This window comes from Pempheris klunzingeri, chromosome 5 (genome assembly GCF_042242105.1).
Source record: "Pempheris klunzingeri isolate RE-2024b chromosome 5, fPemKlu1.hap1, whole genome shotgun sequence".
In the NCBI taxonomy this organism is placed as follows: domain Eukaryota; kingdom Metazoa; phylum Chordata; class Actinopteri; order Acropomatiformes; family Pempheridae; genus Pempheris; species Pempheris klunzingeri.
In genome coordinates, this window is record NC_092016.1 from 18180623 (window position 1) to 18206162 (window position 25540).

General features: G+C 43.1%; 1 protein-coding gene across 1 annotated transcript in view; it reads left to right on the forward strand.

Moving 5' to 3' along the window:
• The window catches only part of ldlrad3 (low density lipoprotein receptor class A domain containing 3), a 69857-nt gene extending 60813 nt beyond the window's left edge, over positions 1-9044 (forward strand). The window contains exons 5-6 of the mRNA XM_070831010.1: positions 5278-5677; positions 6965-9044. Coding sequence (XP_070687111.1) covers positions 5278-5677; positions 6965-7169 — 605 coding nt within the window. The 3' untranslated portion in view covers positions 7170-9044. The remainder of the gene's footprint in view (positions 1-5277; positions 5678-6964) is intronic.
• Positions 9045-25540: the final 16496 nt, after the last annotated feature.

The window sequence follows — 25540 nt, forward strand, 5'->3', positions numbered from 1 at the left end:
CTCCTCCTTCTCCCTTTGGACATGTCCATTGTATTTCTAGCTCTGTCCTCTTTTAACTCCACTCCTCGGTCCACTGTTGTGCTTTCTGTGACCTCTTAGTGTCCCTATAATTCTCTCCTCTCACACTGGGGTAATAAGATTGATGCAGGCAGGAGATAATGAAATGCAAAAAGGAGAGAGAGAGAAGGCAGTGAAAGAGGGACCATGACTGCAGAGTGTAAAGGGAAAGAAAGTGGAGACAGATTGAAAGAGAGATTCGATAGGTTTTCGCTGTTGATAAGCATTCTATTGAGTGCATAATCCAGGCTGAGTGCAGTTGTTGTATATCATAAAGGCAAGGTACATGTCATCTCCATGACAGTAAATTACCAAGAGGGGAGCAGAGCAGGACAGCTGGTGGAAAAAAGAGGAGAGAGCTATGGAGAGCACAAAGAGCTGAGGGTGAGGAAGAGGGAGACACTGAGGGAGAAACTACAGAGGGAAACAAAAGGCACAGGAGTGGTTGGAGAGGAGGCGAGAGGGGAGGAGAGGACAGGGGATGGGAGGGGAGAGATGTGGGGAGAAGGCACTCCGATGTGATTAAAGTGGCTGAGTTGAAAGGCTGCACCTTGCCCCTGTCCCCAAGCCTTCACATATGGAAGGTTTATGAGTTTATGAATACAGTATAGAAGCATTGTTAGAGGTGCCAGTGTCAGTGGGTGAGCTGCAGAGTGAGGTTATTAATGTTGAACAAAAGTGCATTCATGTGCAGCCCCCTTTTAAACATCCAGGCTCACCAGAAAATGCTCCATATTCCTGGTAATTTCCCCTCAATCTGACTCACTGATCCACCGGCAGAATGCTAGCACTATACAGAATATTCACGGACTGATGTTAGTTTGAAAAGTTACATAATAATGAACATGCAATAAATGTATTGATAGATTAGACTCAGCCACTCGGTCACTGTGGTCATTTTTCAAAAAGACTGCAGTGTATAAAACGGACACTTTACAAAATGGTGTTTCTCCTTCCTTCAAAGCAGCCTCAGCCACAGGCCGTCAGTGTAAACAATCTGTGAAAATATGAATGTTAAAATGAAAAGCATTACATCTAGCCATTGCTTTAATTGGCAGACCACACCCAAAGTGGTTGGAATGTCAATATTGTCACAAAATCTGTTTTGGTCAGTTTGAATTTGCAAGAGAACCACTTGGACAGGAAGAAGCTGACTGTTTCAGCCATTTATCTATTGCTTCTACCAAACTTTTCAAAGTGTTTCATCCACTAAGTATCACAACCATCTATCTGTTATCTTAGCTGTACTAACCATCAATCTAGTACGTTTGGTTCACTATTTATTACTATTAGCTATCTATTTCAAGACTTTTCACCACTTGTAGCTAACTCTTAAGACTTCTCTGCTTGATTGATAACTAGTTACCCCTGGCAACTGCAAAAGGGGGTACAAGTACTGCTAGTTGGGAAATCACCGATCTACTTCTTCTTTAGAACTTCAATTTGTATTATGTCACATAAGACTTGTACTCGTGAAATTGAATGAGCTAAAAGGAAAGCTTCCCTCGTTTTGGACCTCACTCCCTCTGAGGTCAACAGTGCCCAGGCAGCTCCACAGCACCACTGTACTTGAGTCTTTCATGTCAAGTCTGACAAGACAGCAAAGAGTTTGGTGACCTTTGATGTTCAACTTTGATCGCAACAAATGAATTTGGTACAAAGCAGCACTGTCAGAGATGCTGGCAGGACCAGGCGCTCTGATTACATGTAGTGTGAGCGCACCAATTCCACAGGATTTGGATGAAAAGTTTGAAAGCTGGAAAAGCACAAAGAAAGTTGCTGAATTGATTTTAGTTTTCGTACATATGGCAGTCAGATGGTCTCTGGTTTTTATCCTAAACACGGCAATATGTGGTGAAATTTTGATCCGTAGAGCTCAAACTAAAAAGATTGCATCAGAGTTATGAGGCTTTTCCCTTTTTCCTTTGATGTGCTTTTAACACAAAATCAGCTATAAAGGGACTTTGAAGTTTGAATCCATTCTTCATCGACATTGAATTTACAGGTAGAAGCTAACAGTAAGTTTTGCAGATAGTAAGTGTGTGAGATAGTGTGTGAGTGCATGTGTATGGAAGGTAATGCCATGTAATTAGGACTCTATTCTTTTGAATGAGATTTACCATTGTCATTGTGAGACCCTACTCCGCCATTATTTCATGTGGTGATCACACCTTTTCTTTGTGCCTTAACTACAACTAACAGCTTCAAATGTGCCGAAACACAGAATGCGGAGCTCAATCACACACAGCGGGTGGGGGCACACACACACACACACACACACACACACAGGACCTCTCTCCTCTGACAGAAAAAGAGCTTGCTTCAGTCTCTTTCTCTTTTTCTCCCTGTCTTTTCATCTCCTGCGCGATTTGAAACAGCCTTTCAGGCCTCTATCACTAATGTACCGAATAGGCTCCCATTGTTAATGTTACAGCATTATGAGTTCCTTTTGTGTGTGTTTCTCCTTGCTCCCAGAGGGCTGCATTGAAACCTGATAGGCTGCAGAGGGTGGCAGCGGTGGGATCTCTTTATTTGTCCTTTTTTTACTTGGTAGTTATGGAAATAATTCTTCTTTGTTTTGGCCATTCTCTGCTGAGAGTCCAGTTTATAATTAATTGGTAGCGTGAAGGACTGGCCAATTTTAAATCACAAGGGAGGGGTCGAGGGGGCTTGTTTTATTGGCTGGTGCCTGGTTGGGGCAACGTGCGGGTGGAGCATCTGAATTAGATTAGATTTAATTAAGGCGTGGGGCCCCTGACTACACACTGGTTCATAAATAGGCTGTATGCCAGGCTGGTTGTTGTTGGGAATTCAACAGAATTAGTGCACACAGTCACACACACACACACACACACACACACACACACACTCACACACGCAGACACTGCTGAAGACACCCACAGGCCTTCAAGGTCAGGTAGACAGTGAAAGCATGAAGCATGGTGGATAAGAAAACAAGCACCAAAAACTCCTCTAATGATAGCTCACTGCTTTGGCCACACTAATGTTGGGCTTTGATAGTCTCTCTAACCCTAGCACCTTTGATGGAATAGTTAAGCAATTTGGGAGATACACTTACTCGCTTTTTGCCAAGAATCAGATAAAAAAGATTGATAAAACCACTCAGATATGTTAAATATCAGCTTAGCATAGAGACTGAAAATGGGGAAAAACAACTAGCCTCAATCTGTCAGGAGACGACAAAATTAACGTTTGTGTTTGTTTATTCTGTATTAAATATATGTGTCTATTTCTTAGAAAGAGACTTGAGTCTTGTCACTATAAGATTGCCAGTCAAACGGGATAGACTCCAAGAAGAAGTGACTGCACCAAAGAAATAGAAATAACACATAATACATAAGAATAGAATTTGTCTTTTTATGGGTTGGGTGGGGTTGAGTGTGTTTTACACATAAAACCAACAGATCCAGGCCAGCTATTTCCCCCTGCCCTGTTCACAGTTTTTATGCTAAGCTAAGCTGGACGTGCTGGCTGTAGCTTCGTATTTATTGTGTAGACATGAGCTTGGTATCGATCCTCTTATCTCACTCTTGGTAAGAAAGCAAATGAGCATATTTCCCAAAATGTGGATTTATAGAAGTACACATTGTGACCTCTATCAATGCATAATATGGATTTGGATATGGAGCGTTCATAAACAATATATTGGCTAATTTATTGGGAATCAGAAAGTGTGTTCCTTTTCACAGGCATTTTAGTTCGTGTAGCTTTGTGGATCAGACCAATAACTCAATGTAACAGGGTCACACTGGTTGACTTTTTGTGGAGCTCTGCACGTTTCATTTAATTCCCTGAGGCCCTGTAGCTCTAGCCTGTACATGTGGGAGGAATCTCTACCCTGTGCTAAACACAATATCCCCCAAGAGCCTGTAAGTCGACGTAAGCCTGGAATACTTCAAAAAGCTCCAAAAGGCTTCCTTGCTCTGCAGATTCAGGGGATCTAATCCTTATAGATGAAAGCATTTTCCGACTATTGATTCAACCTTGTGATATCTCATAATGGTCATTTCCTGGCAAGCTTTCTGGCCAGTATCCTCAACTGTCTGTATGACAGCAAGTGGACAGAGATGAAAGTCCTTTAAAGAGTATATTAGGCTTTTAATACGCAGTCTGTGAAGGAGCACCGCGGAAACCTCGAACACAGAACATAGAAAGTGTTCCAATGAGTGTTTTGAACTTTTAAGGAGGCACACAGAGGTTTGATGTTTACAGCCCCCTGAGGCATTAGTGTAATTTGAACCAAAACAGCTACTGTAAAATACTTTTATGTAGCTCACTCCTTATTAGCACAGCCTTACTGCAACTCTGTAATAAATATGATTCCTTCCACTCTCCCTCCTTTCTCTCCTTAGTAAAACAATACTGTTTGCCGGTAAGCAGCAGGAACACCATTTACATGAGCCTCACCCCAAGTGCCTGATTGAAATTCTCACTCTGTAATATCAGTCAGCGGAAATGTTTAAGTGCTATTCCCTCATCCCATCTGGAATAATAAGCTGCAGTGCTCTCTGGCATTACAGTAGTCCCTTCCCTCATTTCAGGCAGCAAGTTGGCTGCTCTGCATTTCTTACTGCCAGCCACGGCTCTCAGCGCGAACTTTAAGTTCCCTAGGCTACTACGTAGTTTGCAGACACCCCCTTTTCCCTGCAACAAACATGGTAATCTGTATTGGCCCCTGGTGTTCTGCTGCCTTGTCTCATCCTCAGCGCTGAGCAACTCAAGCAGAGTTTTATCTGAAACTGCTGCAAGCTGTTTTGTCTTCACAAAGAATTATATAGCCGCTCTGTTCTTTCTCTTTCTTCATAATAAAGAGTGGGGTCCCTGCTTTTGGGGGCTCAAAACTAGCCCTCTGCACTGTACACGATGCTCCATTTGTTCTCCTCAGCTGTAGAAGCTCTTGGGGAGAGTCTGACTGCTGTTATGGCTATTATGTAGCGCTCTCATCTCCAAAAGAGGCTGCCTCCATTGAATCACACAGAACACATTTCACAATGAACCTGAAAACAACTGCTTGATATTCATGCCCCATCTCCTTCCCTCCCTTCTCCATTCCCCTGGCTCTGCAATTGCAAACTCATCCTGCTGTTTCCCCAACCTCTTATTTCCTTAAATTGTTTCCCTCTTCCTCCTCGTGTCCATCCTGCCTTCCTTCATCACCCATCCTCACTTTGCTCTTCATCTCCCTCCTCTCCCCCACAGAAGCTCCGGGTCAGGACTTTGTGACACTGGACTATCGCCTGCGCTACTACCCCAGCATCACCTACGCCGTCATCGGCAGCGCTGTTATCTTCGTCCTGGTGGTGGCGTTGCTGGCCTTGGTGCTCCATCACCAGAGGAAGCGCAGCGTCCTGCTGCCCAGAGGCGTAAGAGGGAACTCGCATCACCACCACCACCAGCCCCTGCTGCTGTCCCGCCTGGTCATCTTGGACCGCGGCCACATCCACCCCGGAGGGCCAGGTCTCTCCCCCGGCTCCCCCACCGCAGCAGGCCAGTACCGCTCAACTCCTCAGGCGCTGCAGCTGTTGTCTGGGACCTTGTATCCCTCCGGGCTCTCCATGGACTCACCTCCGTCCTACTCACAAGCTGTTCTGGATGTCAGGTGAAGGGAATAACGATTCTAACAGCTGTGTGGAAATGTATAATCGTATGTCTGCATCCATGAAGCTAGCTTTGCAGTGTAAGCCATGACTAAACCAAAAATGTGAAGCAGAATTAGTGGCGGGGAAAGTTGTAAAATCAAATTTAGTATATAATTTGAATACAACAGATTAAGACTATAATTTCATTTACTTGTGGTTTCTTATCCAATCTGAAAAAACTGTGGCTTTTGTGGCGCAGGCTCACTGAACATCTGATGTGGGTGCACATTTAAACACAGGATCCTTCATGATGTTCCAAGTAGTTAATTTCCACTTTCTCAAAACAACTGGTTGACTGGATGATTTTGTCTACAAATGAATAAGAAAATATCACAACTCTTGCAATATTAAACAAAGACAGTTATAATACAAATGAAGTCTCTAGTTAAACTTACATCATTGATGCCTCCGTCTTTAGGTCAGTTAAACTAAGGTACTCGCAATGAACTCAGGAATCTAGTACAACAGAGAAAACAGTCAATAACTGATGAGAAATACATACTAAGTTTAACAAATGCTGCTGTAAAAGTGCAAAATAGGAGAGGCAGCAAACTCTGTTCCTTTGTTCTGGTGTGGAGGGAAAAGAGGGAGTCGGAGGCGTGAAGGACTATATAGTCTTGGGAGGTGTGGCCTTCTCAGTGACAGGTAGGTGAATAGGTGGGGAAAAGACTTGTGATTTTAACACACAGTTCTCATACGCACAGACTGAATCAGTGGCAAGGTATGTCTGAGTGGTGCTTTCATGTGATTTGCACAATCATGAATTTTGTAATTTGCTGGGTATTCGAAAGAAGTAGAAAGTAGTAAATGAAAGTAGAATGTTGCTCTTAAAAAAGTTGATTATAAGGTACTCAAACAAACACAGAAAGATAGTGAACAGCTCAATAATGTTATTGTGAAGGATGATATTTATTAAAAGCATCACTTTCTTCGCTATCACAAGTTTCCGAACGATTTTATGATCATTATTTCCATTTTCTTCCAGTTGCTCAGAAGTGGAAAACATTAAATTATAATTATTGAAAAGTAAAAATGAGATAAATTACGAAAATGTAAATCAAATAAGCATATTTCTTAAATAATGAAAGGTTCTTATATAATCATGTTATTTTGTAAGAAATTAGTGTATTTTCAGATTTTTTTCCTGGTCCTAGTCCAAAAAAAATCATTGTACAGTTCTTATGTAATATAGCTTGTGGCCCTGGCATCATATTCTTCTTCTGTTTATTCCTTCTGTGTTTCCCCAGCCGGCCTCCCTGGTTTGATCTCCCTCCTCCCCCATACCTCTCAGAAGGGGAGCTTCCATCAGACGGCGATCTGCCTCAATACGAGGGTCCACAAGACCCTTTGAGTCACCCCACAGCACATCTCTCTGCACCCTCCACACCCAGAACTGTTGCCTCGGGCACGCAGCCGATTGTGAGCTCCAGAGAGGAGTCGGACCAGCTGTAGCCACTCTCTTGTTTGACTGATAATAGTTAGAACTTAAAGACTGCAGGAGTGAAGGACCAGGCTGCAGGGCCACGTGAGACCAGGACAGTCCACAACAAAGGCCTGCTGAGGAGAATCAACCAGGACTAAGAGGCTGTAGACTAAACAGTGCCCTAAACTTGCTGCCTGCACACAAGCTTTCATGAAGCACTGGACTGAGAAAAGCTCAACCAGCTTGACTGATCCTGTGTGCAGGCTCCCCCTACTGGGGTCATGGCTGCACTACACCTACTACATCAGTTACACGCTCATTCATTTTTCAGTTCAGCTCAGTTGAATTGACCAAATACAGTGTAGGATAACTAACCGTGACCACAACCTGCATCTCCAAAGAAGTAGGAGTTAAACTGCTATTCATTACCACATTCATTGAAACATATGATGATAGCTGAAATGGTCATCGTGTTATAGTATTGTGATGACCGAGCGGTGTTGCTCTTCATTGTGTAACACACTATGCAGCAGCAGCACTTGGACAGCCAAGTCAAAGTCATGCACCATATTGTAATGCTCTTCGCTGTACTTCACATTTCACCTCTACAGTTCCACAGTGGAGTTTATTTTTGCGTTAAAACTGTAAAATACCTGATTATTAGGTAAAATCTGCACTGTTGAGAATTACAGCTACATTGATTGACTTAATGCACATGGATCATTTTAGCAATGATATTATTCTTGTTGAAGTTGATACACTTTTAGACACTAAAGTAGAATTGTGTAAGATTTTTAATAGCTTAACAGAAACCCATGCAGTTGTGATATACATGCGCGGCTCAATCAGAGGTACTCTGAAATTGAACTTTTTTCCAGTGAGCTGATTATACAAAAACATAACATTTTGTAATTTCTTCAGTGGTACTTCATGCTAAACCCATGTTAGCGTAGCGTTTCCACTGAGTTGCTGAGAGTCATTTCAGAGGTATTTCTAAGTGAGCTGTGGATGTCAGGAGCTTTTTTTCGTAATATTTTTCGCAGCATTTCTTTCATTTGGTTAAATTCAAGCTAAAAATGTTGAGGTCCAAGGAACAAGTGAGTTTCATAAATCATTCCTCTAAGCAAAAGAACCACCTCCGTTGGCAGAGTTACATTTTTATTACGTTTCAGTTTGACAAGCAATAATGTTTTTATGTAGGGACAAAAAAAAAAATTAATTTGTTGAGGCCTTATTCTGTTCAAGTTTGGCCGTTAGTGCCTTCGCATGTGATACGTTTATGGGCACAAATAGTCTATTTAAAACCTCTAAAAACAGCAGCCTGGCCTGAGATTTTACAGTGAGATCACACGACAACATAGCATCTCAGAATATCTTGTCGTAGATCAGATTGTTTGTTGAGATTTTTTATAGCTCTGTATATCTCTGGTTGTGTGTCATTCTGGGAAATCATCCTAAGTAGTATTAGACAAGGACTGATGAAACCCATATCTGAAGGATCTGTGTTCATAAATGTACTGTTGTCTTTTGGCCTTTGTGCATTCATTTCAAAGGGGTTTGTCCGACACTGTACATAGGAGATAGGGGAAGCAAAGAAATCTATTTAAAAGTAGAGTTTAAAGTGAGAGATGAATTTGTTTAAATGTAGTTGTCCTTTGCATCTTATTTTTCCTCCACAGCCAGCGGTGATAATGCAGGCGCCAGAAAAACAATCAAACCAAAGATAATCATTATTAACCTTAACCCAAGGACATTACCCTCCAAATGAATGATTATGTGTCATAACTGTTTGTACCTTTATTATATTAAAATGTGCAAAGTTTTATCAAGTAAAACAGAATCCATGTTATTTGCTGTAAAACTGGAAAACGTTTCTCAGGACAAAATTTATATTTGTCTGTCTGTTCTGTTGTTTATATCTTGGTTTAATTTTAAGTAAAGATCTTTTTTTTTCTGATTTGATCTCATGAGGTCGGTTTTTTACTTTTTGTGACATGGTCCATCATGATCTTTTCTATTCTTCTTGATCTTGTATTCTGGACATCAGAGTAATATAAAATTTTGACACGGATCTTGTATGTTTGAGTCTTGATCTAATATTCCTGTGCCCCACACAGACAAACCTTTGATCTCAGATCCCCCAATAGTGAAGTTTTAGTAGCAGGGATGTCATCTGACTCTACACTGTGGGTGGAGAGACTGAAACATACTGTGGTGGAAGTATTCAGACCCTCTACTAAAGAAAGAGTACCAAAAAGTACAAATACTGCAATCTAAAAATACTCCATTACAAATAAATGTACTGCATTAAAAAAAAAAAGTGTACAGAAGTGTCATCAGCAAAAGCACTTTAAGAATGGAAAGTAAGTACTCATTATTAAAAGTGGCCCCTGTAAATGATCTATTATCATTCATGACATTATTAGGTAGCTAATACTGATGCATCAATGCACAGGCAGCATTTCAGTGTGGAAGCAGGTCAAGCTGGAACTACTTTTAGCTACTGTACAGGTAGTTCAGTTCAGTTCCTCCCAAACTGAGGGTCAGAGCCCTCAAAGGAATCAGATCAGATAAAAAGCTGAGAAGTTGTAAGATGATTAATGGATTGGGGGGAAATATTTAATTGTTCTCTGGGACAAATTTGATCCATGTTTTAGAGACGTTTCTCTAATGTTTGCTTTTTTTTGTGCAAAATATTGGATAATCTTAACTCTTTGGGACGAAAGTATGTGAGAGATGGCGTCAGAAGTATAGATTCAGTATAGATTCTGCTGGTGTGAAGCACTTATCAGCAAAATCAAATTATTTAGCTGGGAAGCTCTAGAGTCCCTTCAAATATCCACATTTTCCCTACATTCAATTATGTTATATTGTAGTGGCAGCCAACCAGAGCCCTGCAGTTCTACATTTCCACCAACAGATGTCACCGTGTCACCATGATGGACAAAGCTCGGAGCAGAATCCTGAAATGTGCAAAACAAGAAAAGTTCTTGATTTCTGTCCTGCTACATTGTTGTAACATAATACGTCAAATTTAGGCTTTGAATGCCGTAATGTTGAGCTTTCAAGCTCTAATCTGCATGTATCTTAAATTCATAGCAACTATCTACATCTCTTCTGACACCTAGTTCAGTGAATACATAAAAGAATTATTATCTCACCAGTCGCCCCCTATTTTCATTGTAATGTCCCCCAGAACCCTGCATATCGTCTCGCCCCTCCCACCCCAATATCCGCATAACATTATGATACATCAGATAACATGTGATACCATCTATGACAGCACACGCCCATCCCCTCTCCTGTCCTTCCCATCCCTCTACCTGCCCCCCGTTTCCTAGTAGCCCTTTATCCCGGCCCGCTCATCTTTTATCTTCCCACACTCTACACATCTCTCATTTTCTCTCCCCTCGCCCCTCCTCCCTCATCTAGCGTTAGGAGCTTTTTTTTCTCCCATCGCCCTGCTCTCCTCTACCTCATCTTAAACTCTGATGCTGGAGGCCCATGTTTGCTTAGCCCGAGCCCTTAACTACACAGACTTTAATTAAAAGCCTGCACACTTCTCTTTGGCTGTCTGTCCTGCCTCTGTCTGCCCGGCAGCTGGTGAATTGGTGAATTTCTACATCAGCTGCAAGGTAAAATGTTGTTGGGCCCACAGGATGCCGTCCCCTCAGTTCTGCCCCACAGAGGTCGAGACCAAGCCAAGCAGAGTAATAATGGTGGTTGGGTTGGCTGCCGTGGTGGTAGTGAGGAAAGGGGTGATGTTAATATTCACTTAGATGAGATTTATTGATAACGGACACAATGGCAATATTCCAAAGTGACAGAGTAGAGGGAGTACTTTTCCTCTCTTGGGGGTCTTTCATTTGGTATTAGCGTAGCCGTTAGCTATTGGATACAGTGCTAGTGAGATAAAGCTGGCAAATATCCCACTGACGATAAAGACCTTCATTCTTTCAACTAGTGCTGAATGAGACTCTTGAGGGTACTGTATATTTAATTTGCTCATATAGTTTCCGATAATATTTCTCTACTTAGAAAAAGACGAGATATAAAGCTGAAATTGGGGTATGAATATAGATTTAGTAAGTGAGTGTTCACAGCTCGCTTGCTTTTACTCATGAGGTTCTCTCTACACTCACACATCTACGTACATTCACACTCACTTGGCTGTGGTGCCATAGCTCCAGTGAACTGGAGATAAGACCCAGTGTTTTCACATGTAAATGGTGTGAGCGTGGAGGGGAAAGGAGGGTGTATTGTTAGCATAGAGCAGCGCTGAGGGGCTATGAGGAGCTCTGCTGAGGGTTTGGCCAGCGCAGCCCTTATCAGATGAAGAGCAGGCCTCAGAGGGAAGGAGGGGTCGGTGAGGGACAAGGGCTGGGTAGGGTTGAGGGGGCCAACAGGAGAATAGAACAGCTGGCGGAGTCACGCGTGCAACCTCAAAAACACACAGAGCCCAGACACGCTGAGCACGGTGGGAATCTCCTCAGCTAAGAGATCCACAAACACACGGGCTCTTGTGTTATTATCAGCCACCAGCCAGCAAGTCTGAGCACATAATCACACACAGCAGCACGAAAAAGAGGAGCATTTCACACAATCACCGACACACATACACAGAGAAACACAATCATTGAGGAAAATCACAAAGATTCACAAATACACATTTCCATACAGGCGTCTTTACACATCATTAGGCTAACACACACGCACAGAAAAAGAACTATGGTCACCCCAACGCACAGATAGATAGATTACAAATGAAAAATAGGCTAGTTTAACTGAATGAATAAATCAGCTATAAGTTCACCTGGCTTCAACGTCCTTGTACTGCTCGTGTTTAAACTTCAGCATAAATCCCAGAATGGGACAGATGACACATGCACTAATCTTTTGCACTAGTCTTCATATGAGATCCGTGCCATTCTTTCCTGCCATAAAGTCACTAATCACATTGATTCTGCACATGTGACAACAAACAATATGCATTTTTGCCTCTAAATCACAATGGATGTCACAGTCTCATAATCACTAGAGGAGCAGTGCATAAGTTCAAAAGGCCGACCATCCACGTTGTTAGGAGGAAGTCAAGGAGAGCTTTGTGATATCCGAGCTTAAAAGATATGAAAAACATAAAAACTTAATTCGTAATAATTAATGAATGAGGAAATGATAAACAGAAAGTTTTAAGTTGTTATTATTTGCAATGCAACATTCACTGCATCAGATTTCACCCTGAGCAGCAGAGCTGTCATTAAGTCAGCCAGCATGCCGATAGAAACAAAAATTCCTCTCATATATATGCATGTATGCGTATGTATGCATAAGTCAGGTCGGCATTAGCAGCTGAAACAGTAACACTTCCCTGCTTAAGAATAGACCAGGGCTCTGGCTCTTGTCCTTTGCATTCAGGCCAGTGTTAAACACACAGACTAGCATGCTAATGGGTAATCCCTGAGGACCAGCCACCTTTGTCCCAGCCCTAAGAGGATGTCTCTCTCTGGGCACTGGGTGACAGCCACCAGGCTGCCGACTACTGGACAACCAGCATGTTGCCGGATACTGATCTTAGTCTTTCAGAGGGATACCAGCAGGTTGCAAGGCCCTGATTGGTATCTGATGGGTGGAAGATTGGCGTCTGTCCTGGTTTCCTTTTTGTTTTTTTTGTCCTGTCTGTAATGCACCAGGAGGAGGTTTGGTATCTTTCTTGGTGAGGAAAGTGAAAGTGCGGCGTAGGGCTGTTTTGTCATGCAGCAGGTGGTGTGTATGTGTCAACAAAGACCTCCAGTTAATGTGATAGACTATAGGGAGTATAGTGGGTAGTGGGTATAGTGGTTTGAATTTCCTACCTTTGTATTAAAAGCTGCATCATAATGACTCCAAGCCCCATGCAGTGACCTTGACAACAATCTGAAAACAAATAATTGGTTTAGAAAATCAAGGAGCTGCCAACTGCTAATTCTTACTGATAAAAATTGGGCACTTGACATTAAAAGTATGTTTGAATTGTCAAATGACAGGAAATTCTAAATTTCCAGGCGGTCGAATGTTTCTCTTTTTTGTTTATTTGTTAGTTGGTTTTCCAGATTGCTGAGTGGTGTTCCTGGGGCTATAAGCACTTGTTAATGTATGTCTATGGATTAGGACATTCCACGCTGCAAGGTGGACAGTGGGAGATAGAAGCGAGTCAAGAAGCAGGCTGTCATTTATTTGCTGAGAGGACATTCCACAGTGCAAGGTGCAGTAAGGAGGCCATAGCAGGAGGGCAATCCCATGGGAATGCTAGTACTCCTCATCCTTATACTGTGAGAGGAAGATGCTCTGTTGATTGCATAAGAAACGTGAACAGAAGAGCAGAGTGAGGCTTCAAAATGGATGAAAACATCATGATCATGTACCGTGTGTGTGGTATTATATGTTGTTGGTCAAAGGATGGCCATATGATGATTATTTTAAACAATTTATCCAGCCCTGGTTCTATACTGTCTATGATGAAATATTGTGGCCTCAGCCTAACTCAGTACCCTCATCTGTCTTTTTACCCCCAGAGAACTGAGCTCCACATACAGCAGCACCCAGTACGTATGCACACATACACGACAAGCACACATGCACACACACATACAGGCAGTAGGCAGTGCAATGCACTAATGCACTAATCTCTACTCTCTCCCCATTAAAAAATATCAAAGATTAGGTGCATTTTCAAATCTCAACATTTTTTGACATTAAAGAGCATCATATACAATATTTTTGTAATAGTGGCCAATAGTGGCTAGATCTGCTTGTGTTGGACTTTTTTTTTTGCAGATTCATCAGAGAAGCTGGATCCCCCATGTTGCAAAAAAGTGATTCTATTTCCTGAACTTGTACCCTCATCTCCAACAATTCCCCACCCGCAGCAGCAACATCCTTCTTCACTTGTACATCCTCATCCATAGATGCTGCACAGACCCTCTCATCCCTCACACACTCCTTCTCACCGAGGCTTGCACCCTCCCCCACATTTCCATCCACACTCCTTTAAAATGAAACACATGCACAACATAGAAACCAAACCCCCGCCGGCCCAAGTCCGCCTACCACCCAGGGACACCCCATGCCTTGCACGTTCCCCTCAGACAGGGAGCACGACACTGGGCCCCACCATCCCCATCTTCCCTGCGGCCCCCCCTATGCGTTCATGCCCCCCAGTTCCATCCATCATATCTGCCCCCCGGCCTCCATCACATCCTCACAAAGGCAGCTAACCCGAAGAAAAGAAAAGGCAAAAAAGAGGGGAGAAGAATACAGCCGCTACCATGCAGAACAGTGCTGGCCGGAGTACCGTCTTTTGTCCCGGGTTTTGCCTCTCCTCGCCTGGTCTCTCCTGCAAACACACCCTCTTCTCTGAGGGAACAACAGCCCGGAGGCTTGGGGGATGGAACCGGGGTGTGGTGCTATCTAAAGCAGTATAGTTTGGCCCCCTCGATGGCCCCCTGGTCACCAGCAAGCCCTGTGTGTTGAGCTGTCAAACAAGGCCGCCCAGGCCCTCCCCTTGCGTCTATGGGCACTCCCTCTGGAGGGCAGTAGGGGCCCCGAACTCCTGACTCAGGGGCCCACAGGCTGAGGCTCACCGTGCTCTGCTGACCTGACCACTGATGCTCTGTGAAGTGGAACAGTAAAACTCAGGTGAGGCAGAGGGGCTGAGTGCACATCTGCAAGAAAAAAAGAGAGATGGATAAAGTAGGAGATTTACATAGTCTGACATCAAAGACACCTTTGACTTTTGTGTGATATGTGCACTCAACTGTAATGCTACTGGAGCACAGATTTTATCTCTGAACAGAAAGAAAATGAAAGAAAGAAAGAAAACCCTTTTGTCACTTCTTGTGCTGTAAAAAAAAAAAAAAGAACAGAAACCAAAAGTAAAAAGAGTTAAGATTGAGGAGGGCACTATGTAAGTGAATGGGCAGCATCCATTAAGTGCAAACAAAAGCTGGTGCCTTTCTGTTGCTACTGATGTTCTGTTGCAGGCTATCCTGCCTTTATGGCCCAAGGAAGAGAGGGAAGTCCCCACTTGGTCACGTTGACACCCTCTACTGATAGAGCACCTCTCAGTGCTGGTCATGGATGTTAGAAAGTCCTGCAGCTGCGTGGGCACAAATGGAGGTGACAGAAGAGAAGCGAACAGTCAATCTGTAAAAGACTGATTTACGAAGAAGACGAAGAAGATAAGAAATGGAAAATCAAAAGACGACAAGGGAAAACACACCTAACATTCATTTTCAAGTGATATTCATATGGAGGAATAAAGGAAAGCTGTGAAATAAAAGACATTAAAAGTTTAGAAAATATAAGAACAAATGAAACAAACCTGGAAAAGTGTTGAGGTAAAGGTCTATATAGAAAAGGTTAGAAGACAGCAAAATTATTAATGGGGGGAAAGCCATGGTCGGGGGAAACAAAGCACATGTTGGATTGTCCAAATTCAGTGTGCTAGTTTATGAGACCCCAGAGACTTGTGAGGCAGATAGTGGACTGGTGGAATGAGAGGGGGCTGGAGGGGTGGAGAGAGGGAACGAATGGGGTTATATGTGGCACAGCTATTGTTAATTAGTGCCTAGAACCAGCATGAAGCGAGGTGGGGGCCACCGTGTCGTATATATTCTGTGCATTCTATTATCGTCAATATTAGTAATTCAATATTTAAAGTAATAGAATAAAGTATTTATGCGTTGAAGACGGAGTGTAATGGGGGATGCAGAACTGGAGAGGACGAGCACAAAATTAGACGTAATAATCACAAAAGAAAATATAAAAAAAACAACACAAACACACACATATAAGCATACATCAGTCCCCAAACACACAGCACCCTAATGCAACCGTGACTGACCACGTTCCAGTTCTATTCACTAAAAGGACAATAGTGTGCTGAGGCTGCAAAAAACCAGTTGAATGTGTGTGTGCATGTGCATGTGTATGTGCTGGCCATTTATGTGTGTGTGTGTGTGTGTGTGTGTGTGTGTGTGTGTGTGTGTGTGTGTGTGTGTGTGTGTGTGTATACATAGGCCTATGTCCGGTCCGAGGGTGCACAGATTGTGATTTTCCCAGGTGAACATCACCATACGGAGCACTGCATCTTCAAGCTCATTAAAGACTATTCTGAGCCATTAGAAAGCATTCAGCAGGGTGTGCATTCCCCCAGACTCCGGTGTCAGGGCACAGAGCCAGGCCCGAAGGCCCCAGGGTGGGGACCTATGCTAAACGGGCCGAGGGAACACACCAGAAGGAACTGATCCCTTTTCTTCAATGAGCACCGGTTGCTGTGTGGGTGGATAGGAAGGTGGGGGGGGGGGTATGTTGTGTGCAACAGCTTGCTGAGTTCCCTTACTCGAGGAATTCAAAAATCCATAGTAACTGTTGAATAGCGAAATGGGTGAGTTTCAAAAACAATATCTAATTTTGTCTTATTGAAATGACAGGAGGAAATTCTTCACAACAATTAGTTTGAAGATAATTAACTTCTTGATTTTCAGCTAAATGAAGCTGAACATCTGAATGAATGAAAGATGGCATAATACTGTGGTGATTGTGATGATAGATCGGCAAAGACAAACAGTCCCCCTTGTGGACAGTAGCCAGATCCTCAAACATCAGCCGTCTATTGATTCCGCTGACTATAGAGTTGGACCACGGAGCAGTGTGATGCCATTCAGTGCCGAGCGTTGCTAGGTAGAGTGCACTAGTCCATAGTTTGTGTGTGTATATATGCGTGTGTGTGTGTGTGTGTGTGTGTGTCTCACAGAGAGAGAGAGATAGAGAGAGAGAGAAGGAGAATGAGTGCTGGTTAGAAAGGCAAGGCTCCAGCATCCACCCCTGATGGTTATAAATGAGAGTCATGTCAGCAAAGGGACCCCAGGCCATCTGTGATACTCACAGATGATCTCATAGTGTGCACGTCTAACACACAGACACACACACACACACACACTCAAACTGAAGTGAAAGCTATCCTCTTGGGAAACACATTGCAAAGAAGACTAATACATACACAGATTTCCCATATGGCAGAGGTACCAAAACTTCAGCAAATCTGACAACTAGTTTTCTAGTTTGTGACTTTTCTAACATTAATCCTACAGGACATTTTGGATTATTCTCATAACTGTGGCCATTCTATCCATGGGTCATGCTAACTTTGCACTCAACAACTTTTTTTTTGTAGAGATCCAGGGATACACAGCTCTGCGGTTAGTTTGGCTAGCCAGCAATCGGTAATCTCGAGAGCTTGCTTTCTGTGTTTAATTTTTATCCGTTTGAAACAGGGGAGAACATTTGAGTGAATTTAGCGACACTAATTAAGCCTTTGGGATCATTTTCAGATCAGAATGTGATAAGAAAACAACATCTTGTTTTGCATTTTTGCAGAGCTCATTTTAATTTATTCATATATATATACACATTGCATTATATTTTTGCTGGGTAGTTTATGAATTTCCCCCCTGGAAAACAATAATTCCTTATTGATTATAATAGTATCATAATGCATATAGTGATTATCCTTTGGATCGTTGATATGAATATGCAAAGTAGGCCTGACTAAAGCTGTTAGATAAATGTAGTTGGATGACATTACAATATTTTTCTCTCAAGTGTAGAGGAGTAGAAGTACAAGTACCTCAAATTTGTGCTGAGCTTAAGTACATGAGTGAATTTACTTGAAGTTAGCTAATGCTAGCTAGTTTAGCTATCCGAGAGGTAGCTCTAAACAGTGCGTTATTTATGTTGCATTGGTCTGACAGGCAGTGGCTGCTTGGCTGTGACTGGTGAATTTTTAGGTCAGGCTGCAGGTAATCAAACATGGCATGTCATGGACTATCGTTCACGCATAATTCACTTCAGCCTGAACAAGTGAAGTGTTGCACTGTTTCCTGCAAACATGACAAGAGTAACTTAACTGTGTTAAATTTTGATGGACACATTCACAGATGTCTGGTCGCAGTCTATCTCCTTCGTTTGCAGGTGTGCACAGGGATCTACGTTTAGGTAGCAGTCATGAACATCCAAGTTGAAAAATACCCAAATTTCCCCTTAAGCGGTAGCTAGAAATAGTAAAAAGACACAAAGATGGGGATATTGGGTGCTTAGAGAAAATGGGTTTCTACAGCCATACATAGCTCAGTTCAAAGAAGAGACTGCAAAGGAATCTGTGAAGAAGCAGGCCAGGCTTTAGCGGCATAATGTTTCACTGATAACAGGCTCAAATTTACTGCTGAATAAGATGTTCTGTAGGATACAGAGGATAGGCCCAAACTTTTTCTAGGTCTCCCAAAAAACATGATCTATGTTCCCTTTAAGTCAATTAATCAGACGGCTTGCCACCCTGTTCCCTCTGGTAAGGAGAGCAGGAATAGGCAGAGCCTCTTCTCACAGTGAGGGCTCGAGGAAGGAGAGTCAAATATTTATAGAGCTACACACCAAGATTCATTTCTCTCGCATGACATTCACTAACTCCTGCTTCAGCGAACAGCGTTTTGGCAGCCATCTCCAGGTAGATAAATAGCTGAGTGTCCAATCAGATCTGAATTTATTTTAGCTCTTCTAGAAGTCAAATATAAACATCAACCGGCCCATATAAGAGAGTAAATCATGAATCATACCCAGAGGAGAGAAATTAAAAGTCAAAGTGACCTTTTGGGAAGTCACTGGAGAATACTGGCCGGAGGAGGAATGCTGCCATTTCCTCCAAACTACAGTAGGGTGGTTAAAAGGAAAGGCAGTTGCTAGGGTAACTTGTAGCGGTATGTTTTGGTGAAAGCCGGGACAAAGCAACACGTGACAGGCTCGCCGTCCCCCTACAGCTGTGACCTGTCTCCCACCCTGGAGAGGGAAAGAGGAACAGGAAGGGAGAGGAGATGGATTGAAAGAGAGATAGGCATGTGGGAGAGAAGTGCCAAATGAGAATAGGAGCAGAAGATTGGGCTGGATCAAGTAATTGTACAAAAATAAAGATGACGTCAAGCAAAACGAGACGTCATTTTCAGTAACACATATGTCTGTGGCAATTCATTTCCCCACCAGCTCAGTCCGCCCTGCCCACTGCTACTTCTACCCCTCCCAACAATGACGAAACAAAGAGGTCGTAAAATAGCACAAAGTTGTAAAAGACAAAGAAATATAAAAGAGTGGCTTCACACAAAAAAAATGCTGTAACTGTGAGGGGTCAAAGTGGCAGGGGACCGAACTCTTGACCTCCCCTGCGACCCAGAGGTGCCACCCAGTTAAAACAATACGCTCATAATCTCTCCCTCCCTCTCAGTGTGTGTGTCCCCGCTTGTCTTCTAGTGCCTACGGATGGAGATACCTCCTGGTATGCGTCTTTTAAGAGCGTCTTCTTTATCAATAATCATTTCTCCCATCCTCCCTCCGTCTTGCTCCTCTCCACCCCCAAAACCTCCACCATCGCAGGCCCTCTCCAGCTCAACTCGAGTGGGTTGCCTCAGTCCAACAAAAGACATCTTCTTCTTATCCTCCTCCAAGGAGACAGAAGGATGGATGAGGAGCTAGGAGGGTATCAGCTCATCCCTTTAATCCAGGGTAGACAGAGAGACTCTTCAGTGAAGAGGTGGGAAATCCACTGATCAGGGGCTTAAGATACAAACTCCACAATAGGTCTGTGGCTCTCTTTGGGGTCATCGCAGCAGGATGGGATACCAATCTCTGTCTGTGCATTGTGGAGCACACACTCTTGCTGCAACTGCACTTTCAAAGTGATAATGCTCATTATGCAAAAGCACACGTTAGCAGAGCAACACTGCCTGTATGTTGCAACATACTCACACAAATAGTACACCCAAATATAGACTGGGTGGGCGATATGGCTTAAATTACTATGACAATATTCATTTATTTCTGTTTATGCATGTTACAAAATAACTAATATATGTAGATAACATATAAGAAAAGGAAATTGATCTTAATGGTGTGAGCTGTGTTAGCCTGTTATGCATCACATTGGACAAAGTCATTTAGCTAATTTTTTAATTGCAACTTAACCCTTAACTCTTAATTTGGACATGACTTTGAATATGATCATATCATCATTATATAATTACACTAAAAGTTGATATACAATGAAATTGTATATGCCCTAATTATGCCCTAATTGGTATATTTTGGTGGTATCATCATATTGTTTATACAGTTCTTCATAACATTACTACAAGTGTGTATATTAATGGAGTTTACAGTGAGATTTCTATCACACCTATTTGGCCAAAATGTGGCTCACAAGATTTGTATTAGTGATTGGTTAAAAAAGATTTTTTTTTTTTTAATAAAACAAAATAGAATAAAATACAATAAAATGAAATAAAAATAAAAATAAAATAAATAAATAAATAACTTTTATCTTGGAGAGTATTTTTGCTTTTGCATGTTTGGCTTTTATGAAAATAACATTTGCAAAATTATATGAAACATTTAACAACCATGTAGTTTTTGCAGACCTGACTGTTCTGTATGTGTGTCTGTGCATGAGCTACAAATTTGCACTATGCGCACATGTGTATCAGTATGAGCATGCGTGTCACTATGTGCGTGTGTGCCATTGTGTTTCCTTGTGTGTGCGTGTAAGGCAGTGAGTGTGCGCCTGCATTCAGCATCTCCCTGCAGCTAATGAGTGGCGGCCCACCTCTCCAGCAGGCCTGGCAGTCCTTGGCTATGGGGCTGGAGCTGGCTGTTTTCTCATGGTAATCACACACTTTGTCCTGGGGTGGATAATCCTGCACTGGCATTGTCTGGGCCCCAGAGGAGAGCCCCACAAGGTCGACCCCGCTTCACAGAGAGCCACAAAGACCCAAATGCAGTAGCAGCACCCTACTCCAGGCCTGCGCTCCTCAACACGCACCCGTACACGCAGACACACACAAAAACACATGCTTGCACAGAAATGCACGCGCACCCGCCGGCACACACTCATTAGTTATTCTCAATTTCAACAGCGAGGCCTGGAGTCATTAAATCGGGCTGCTTGTGCAAGTGCACAGACACACTCATTCTGATACACATGCGCATATGTCGTACATACAAGCAAAAATGAGAAGAAGTACATTGTACATTTTAATGCATTAACAATTATTTTGCAGGAAAAGCTAATTGGGATATTGCAAGCAAACTAATGTTTGGTTCACTTGTGCCACGAAGCAACACGCACCTGCAGCAGCATGAAAACAAACAATACAAGACAAAAGGCATCATAGAAGATCATTCTAAGTGGTAAGCACAGAATAAAGGAGGCATACACGTGAAGGAGGCCTGTCTTGGTTGATTCAGTAACCCAAAAGTACAAAAGATCAAAACATCCACATTCAATATTAAAATCGACCCTCTTTGATCAAAAGTCATCTTCGCAGCATTTAGCTTCTCCCACCATTGGCAGCGTTCCACTCCATATAACCCTGATGTGTATAAATAGGCTGTATTGCTGGAAGGGGAGTAGCATGCTCAGGTCTTGGCTTGGCATCAGGGAGGATCAGCTCGGTGGAATATCTGGAGGGGCAGAGTGAGAAGATGAAGGCTGAAGTGAAGGATAGTGGAAGACAGGCTCCCACAGGTCTCTCTTACACTCCATCTACTCCCGAATCATTAATGAGCAGGCCTGGGAGGAATGCACCTAACAGTCCTTAAACCACCACCTTGTTGATCTCTTGAAGCATTACAGCAGCCAGTTGCACATGGCACCGAACAGCAACTGGAGCTCCGTGGTCTATGCTCAGGCCTCTCACGATGACTTTCAGCATCAATATTAGCCTGCAAGCCATTAACTTTTGAGATAACAAGCAAAGTCTCACAGGATAGCACAGATAAATGGTCGTTGCTCTGCAAAGCCAACAAGCCTTTTTGGCAACTGTTCTCCGCAACTTGAACTTGTCGGTAAGTAAGTACCAAGAGCAACATGGCAAGAAGAGCACAAAAGATCAGGGGTGTGATTTTTTAATTTCGTGGTAATCAGCCTCTGGTGTTTAAATGTTTTATGTAGAGGAAATATCAGGGATGAGCCCAGATCTGAGGTCTATTTGAAGGAATGAATGTGTCTCACTGGGTCATTAGCCAGGGGGAGTGGAGCACTGTGGGCCAGTGTGAAGAGGCAAAGAGAGGGTTTGTAATCCTCTATGGCCAATGGGACACAGCCAAATGTCTGTCTAGGGACACACTAGGACATTTTTGTTCCACAAACAAGTGAGACACACACACACTTGCACGCGCACACGGCCACACATACATGCATAAACGCACACAGACACACACAACCCCAGAAATCCCACTGCTTCCAGTCTAGTAATCCTCATTGGGTATTCCGACAGAGTTTTGCTGTGGACACCAAGTTGACAGACAAAGTTAGAGAGTAAAAGAGGAACAGAGGGAGGGAGGAAAGGGAGAGGAAAACAGACAAAAAAAAAAAACCTTCCCCCTTCTCTGCACTCCCAGCCATCATTGGTTGACGGCGCAGGGTCTTTTCTTTCCTTTTTGCTAATTGGCCACCCAGGCATTGACTCTGGCGTGAGTTCTACCCCAGAACACGTGCATGTGCCTGTGTCCCATGAAACACCCCCTGGCTATTCTCCACTCACCTTGCCATTTAAATGACCGAGGGGAAGCTTGTTACCATGGCAAATGGAAGCACTTGCCCGAGGGGATGGTGAAATTGTTTTGTCACAGGTGAAAAAAACAGTTATCCTTCACATCAGCTATAATTCTGTCAGCACCCTTAACTGAAAATATTCATACAGTGTAAAAGTTTTCACTTGACTCTGCCAGCGCAGCCAAGTGCTTTAGTTAATTTGAGCAACAGAATGATTAGTGCCACAAGAAATGGAGAGCTGTATGTTGCTAAATAGGCTTCATATTCATCTATTTGCAATTTTTCAATGTGTGTTATGTAACAATAAATAGCTTTATTATTTTGTGCTGCACATCCATTTTCTAAAAAGGGCAAGTTTTTCTATGGAGGTCTGGCATATTTGACCCCCTAAGGGTCTTCACCTTTAGAGCAAAGCATTTCCCCCAGAATTCTTAAGGGCATGACGGACAAGGAATGATCTCATTATTTCATTAACTTATTAGGACCGGTGGAATTTGGTCACATCTTCCACTTATGCCCTCCCTGCCTTCGGATGGCAAATTCAAAGCTCTGCGTTAATTTCTTTAAGAAAATGAAAGAAAGAAAGACGATGGGGAGGGGGGGGAGAGGGGAGAAAAAAGTAATTTGATTGTCTGGAGGCTCCATATGGTTCCATGGCTTTTTGGTTCACCCTGGCTGGCCGCTAGCAGACTGAGGCCTTTCACTGTTTCAAACCGATGACAAACTTCCCTATCCTCCCCTCATCCACCTCTCAATATCCCCCCCATCCCCACCCTGAATCTGGTTAGGGGAATAATAGAAGAGGCAAACAATGAGGGGGCATAAGGGGGTGTTGGAAAAAGAAGGAGGGGGGTGTCAAATGACCCGCAGAAAACACTATCAAACAAGACTGGAACTCTAAGAGGCTGACAATGGAGTGGCCTGCTCTTTTCTGTGCTACGCCACTGGTGGGGCAAGATAAGGGAATTCCTCAATACAGCAAAAAGGGAAGAAAGGGGAGCACTGCTTTTGAGAGATTCAGACCTCAAATCCAAACACTCCCCCGAAAGATTATAGCTTGTGTGTTTTAAAGGGTGGCTGAAATAAAGCAGCACTTTGTTGGACAAGTTAGCCTTGTTGGTGTTGATCTGCACTGCCATTGTGAGCGGTAGTTTTATGCAGTTCTATGCAGATGACGGGAGATTAGGAAAGGCCTGGACTACACAAGACCTTTAAAGTCCTGATACAGAGATCTATCACGATATTTCAAAAGGTAACACAATGGCACTAACTGCTGCAGCTGTCTGAATTTATTGAGCCTTAAAACGCTCTAGAATAAACAGCGGATTTAGCTGTTGGTCCCATACTCCTTATCAAACCTTTCAGTGCACTCTGTTTGACTTATGTGCTCCAAGCCAGAACGTCTGCAGTGTTTGAAAGCCAATCCTATGGTAATGTAATAGATTGACTGATCTCAAAGTCAAATAGTAGGCAAGATAGTAGAGTCAGCCTTGGGCCATGTGAAAGGAAACTCGAAAGTGTGGAGAAGGCAGTGCGTCAGAACATTTAGATTTACACTGACGCATCGTCAAAACACTCCGCATGCAGCCGGGGGCCATGGTACAAGCCTAGCTGCTCCACGTCAAGCAAGGTGAAACATTTCACTGAGGTCTAATCATGCCAACTAACTGTCACACACACAAACATATAACTGTCCCACTCACACACACACACACATGCACAGTGCAGAGCCCATTTTCACCCATGTAACCATGGAATGTATTTCATGTCTCACCGATAACTAACATCCCAAACTAATGAATAGATGGAAACTAATGGATGGATGGATGGATGGATGGATGGATGGATGGATGGATGGATGGACTTGCTGACTGACTCTATTCACTGACAGTCTTCAAGTTTATGATTTCAGTTATAAATCAAAGAACCCCACATCTAACCGCACGGGACATTTTGGGGACACTGAATTAATCAGAGGAGTGCTTTGCTGAACTTTCATCTGAAAGTTTCCCTCAAACATGAAGCTCAGGTGGTGGGGAAGATAAAAGAGGAGACGAGTGAAAGAAACATAGAGAGAGAGGAGAAGAGATGATTTTAATAGAAACTCCTGTCCTGTCCTGCAGCCACAGATTTCCATTTTTCTACAGTATCTCTTCTGTCACTGTGCTGTCTGTTATCCAAAAAAAGAAAAATGTCATAACTCTTCCCACAGATACAGGCACTGATGAGCTAAATTGCTGTAGATAAGAATTGCACAATTGTCTCTGCAACAGCCAATGCCAGTATATCCAGTGAGATTTGATGTGTTATTCGGCTCTGATGGAGGACAAAATGGCATGAGAGAGAGCCAAAAAAATTTGACCGTTAAGACATTGCTCTCTGAATAAAACCAAGCCCAATGCTTATCTCAACGTTTGGGGCAGAAGGGGCTTTACTTTGGAGCAGAGCTCCTCAAATATGCGCTATTTGCACAGCGTACAACTTCCCAGTCACTGCGGATTAGGCAAACAATACAGCTCCCCCATACTACCCCCTCCACCAAAAAAAACCTCCACCCAAATTAGTCTTTCTTTGGCCAGTTATAAAGACCTGAGTATGAATGAGGGCCTCTGTTAGTCCAGGGAAGATAACACACACTCACTCACAGCGAGGGGGAACTAACGTTGTGTATTCCAACCCTCCTCAACATCTGATTGGAGAGAAATGATTTATCGTGACCGACTCGCTGCCCTGATTGGCTGACGAGCATAACTGACTGGGGCACATTTT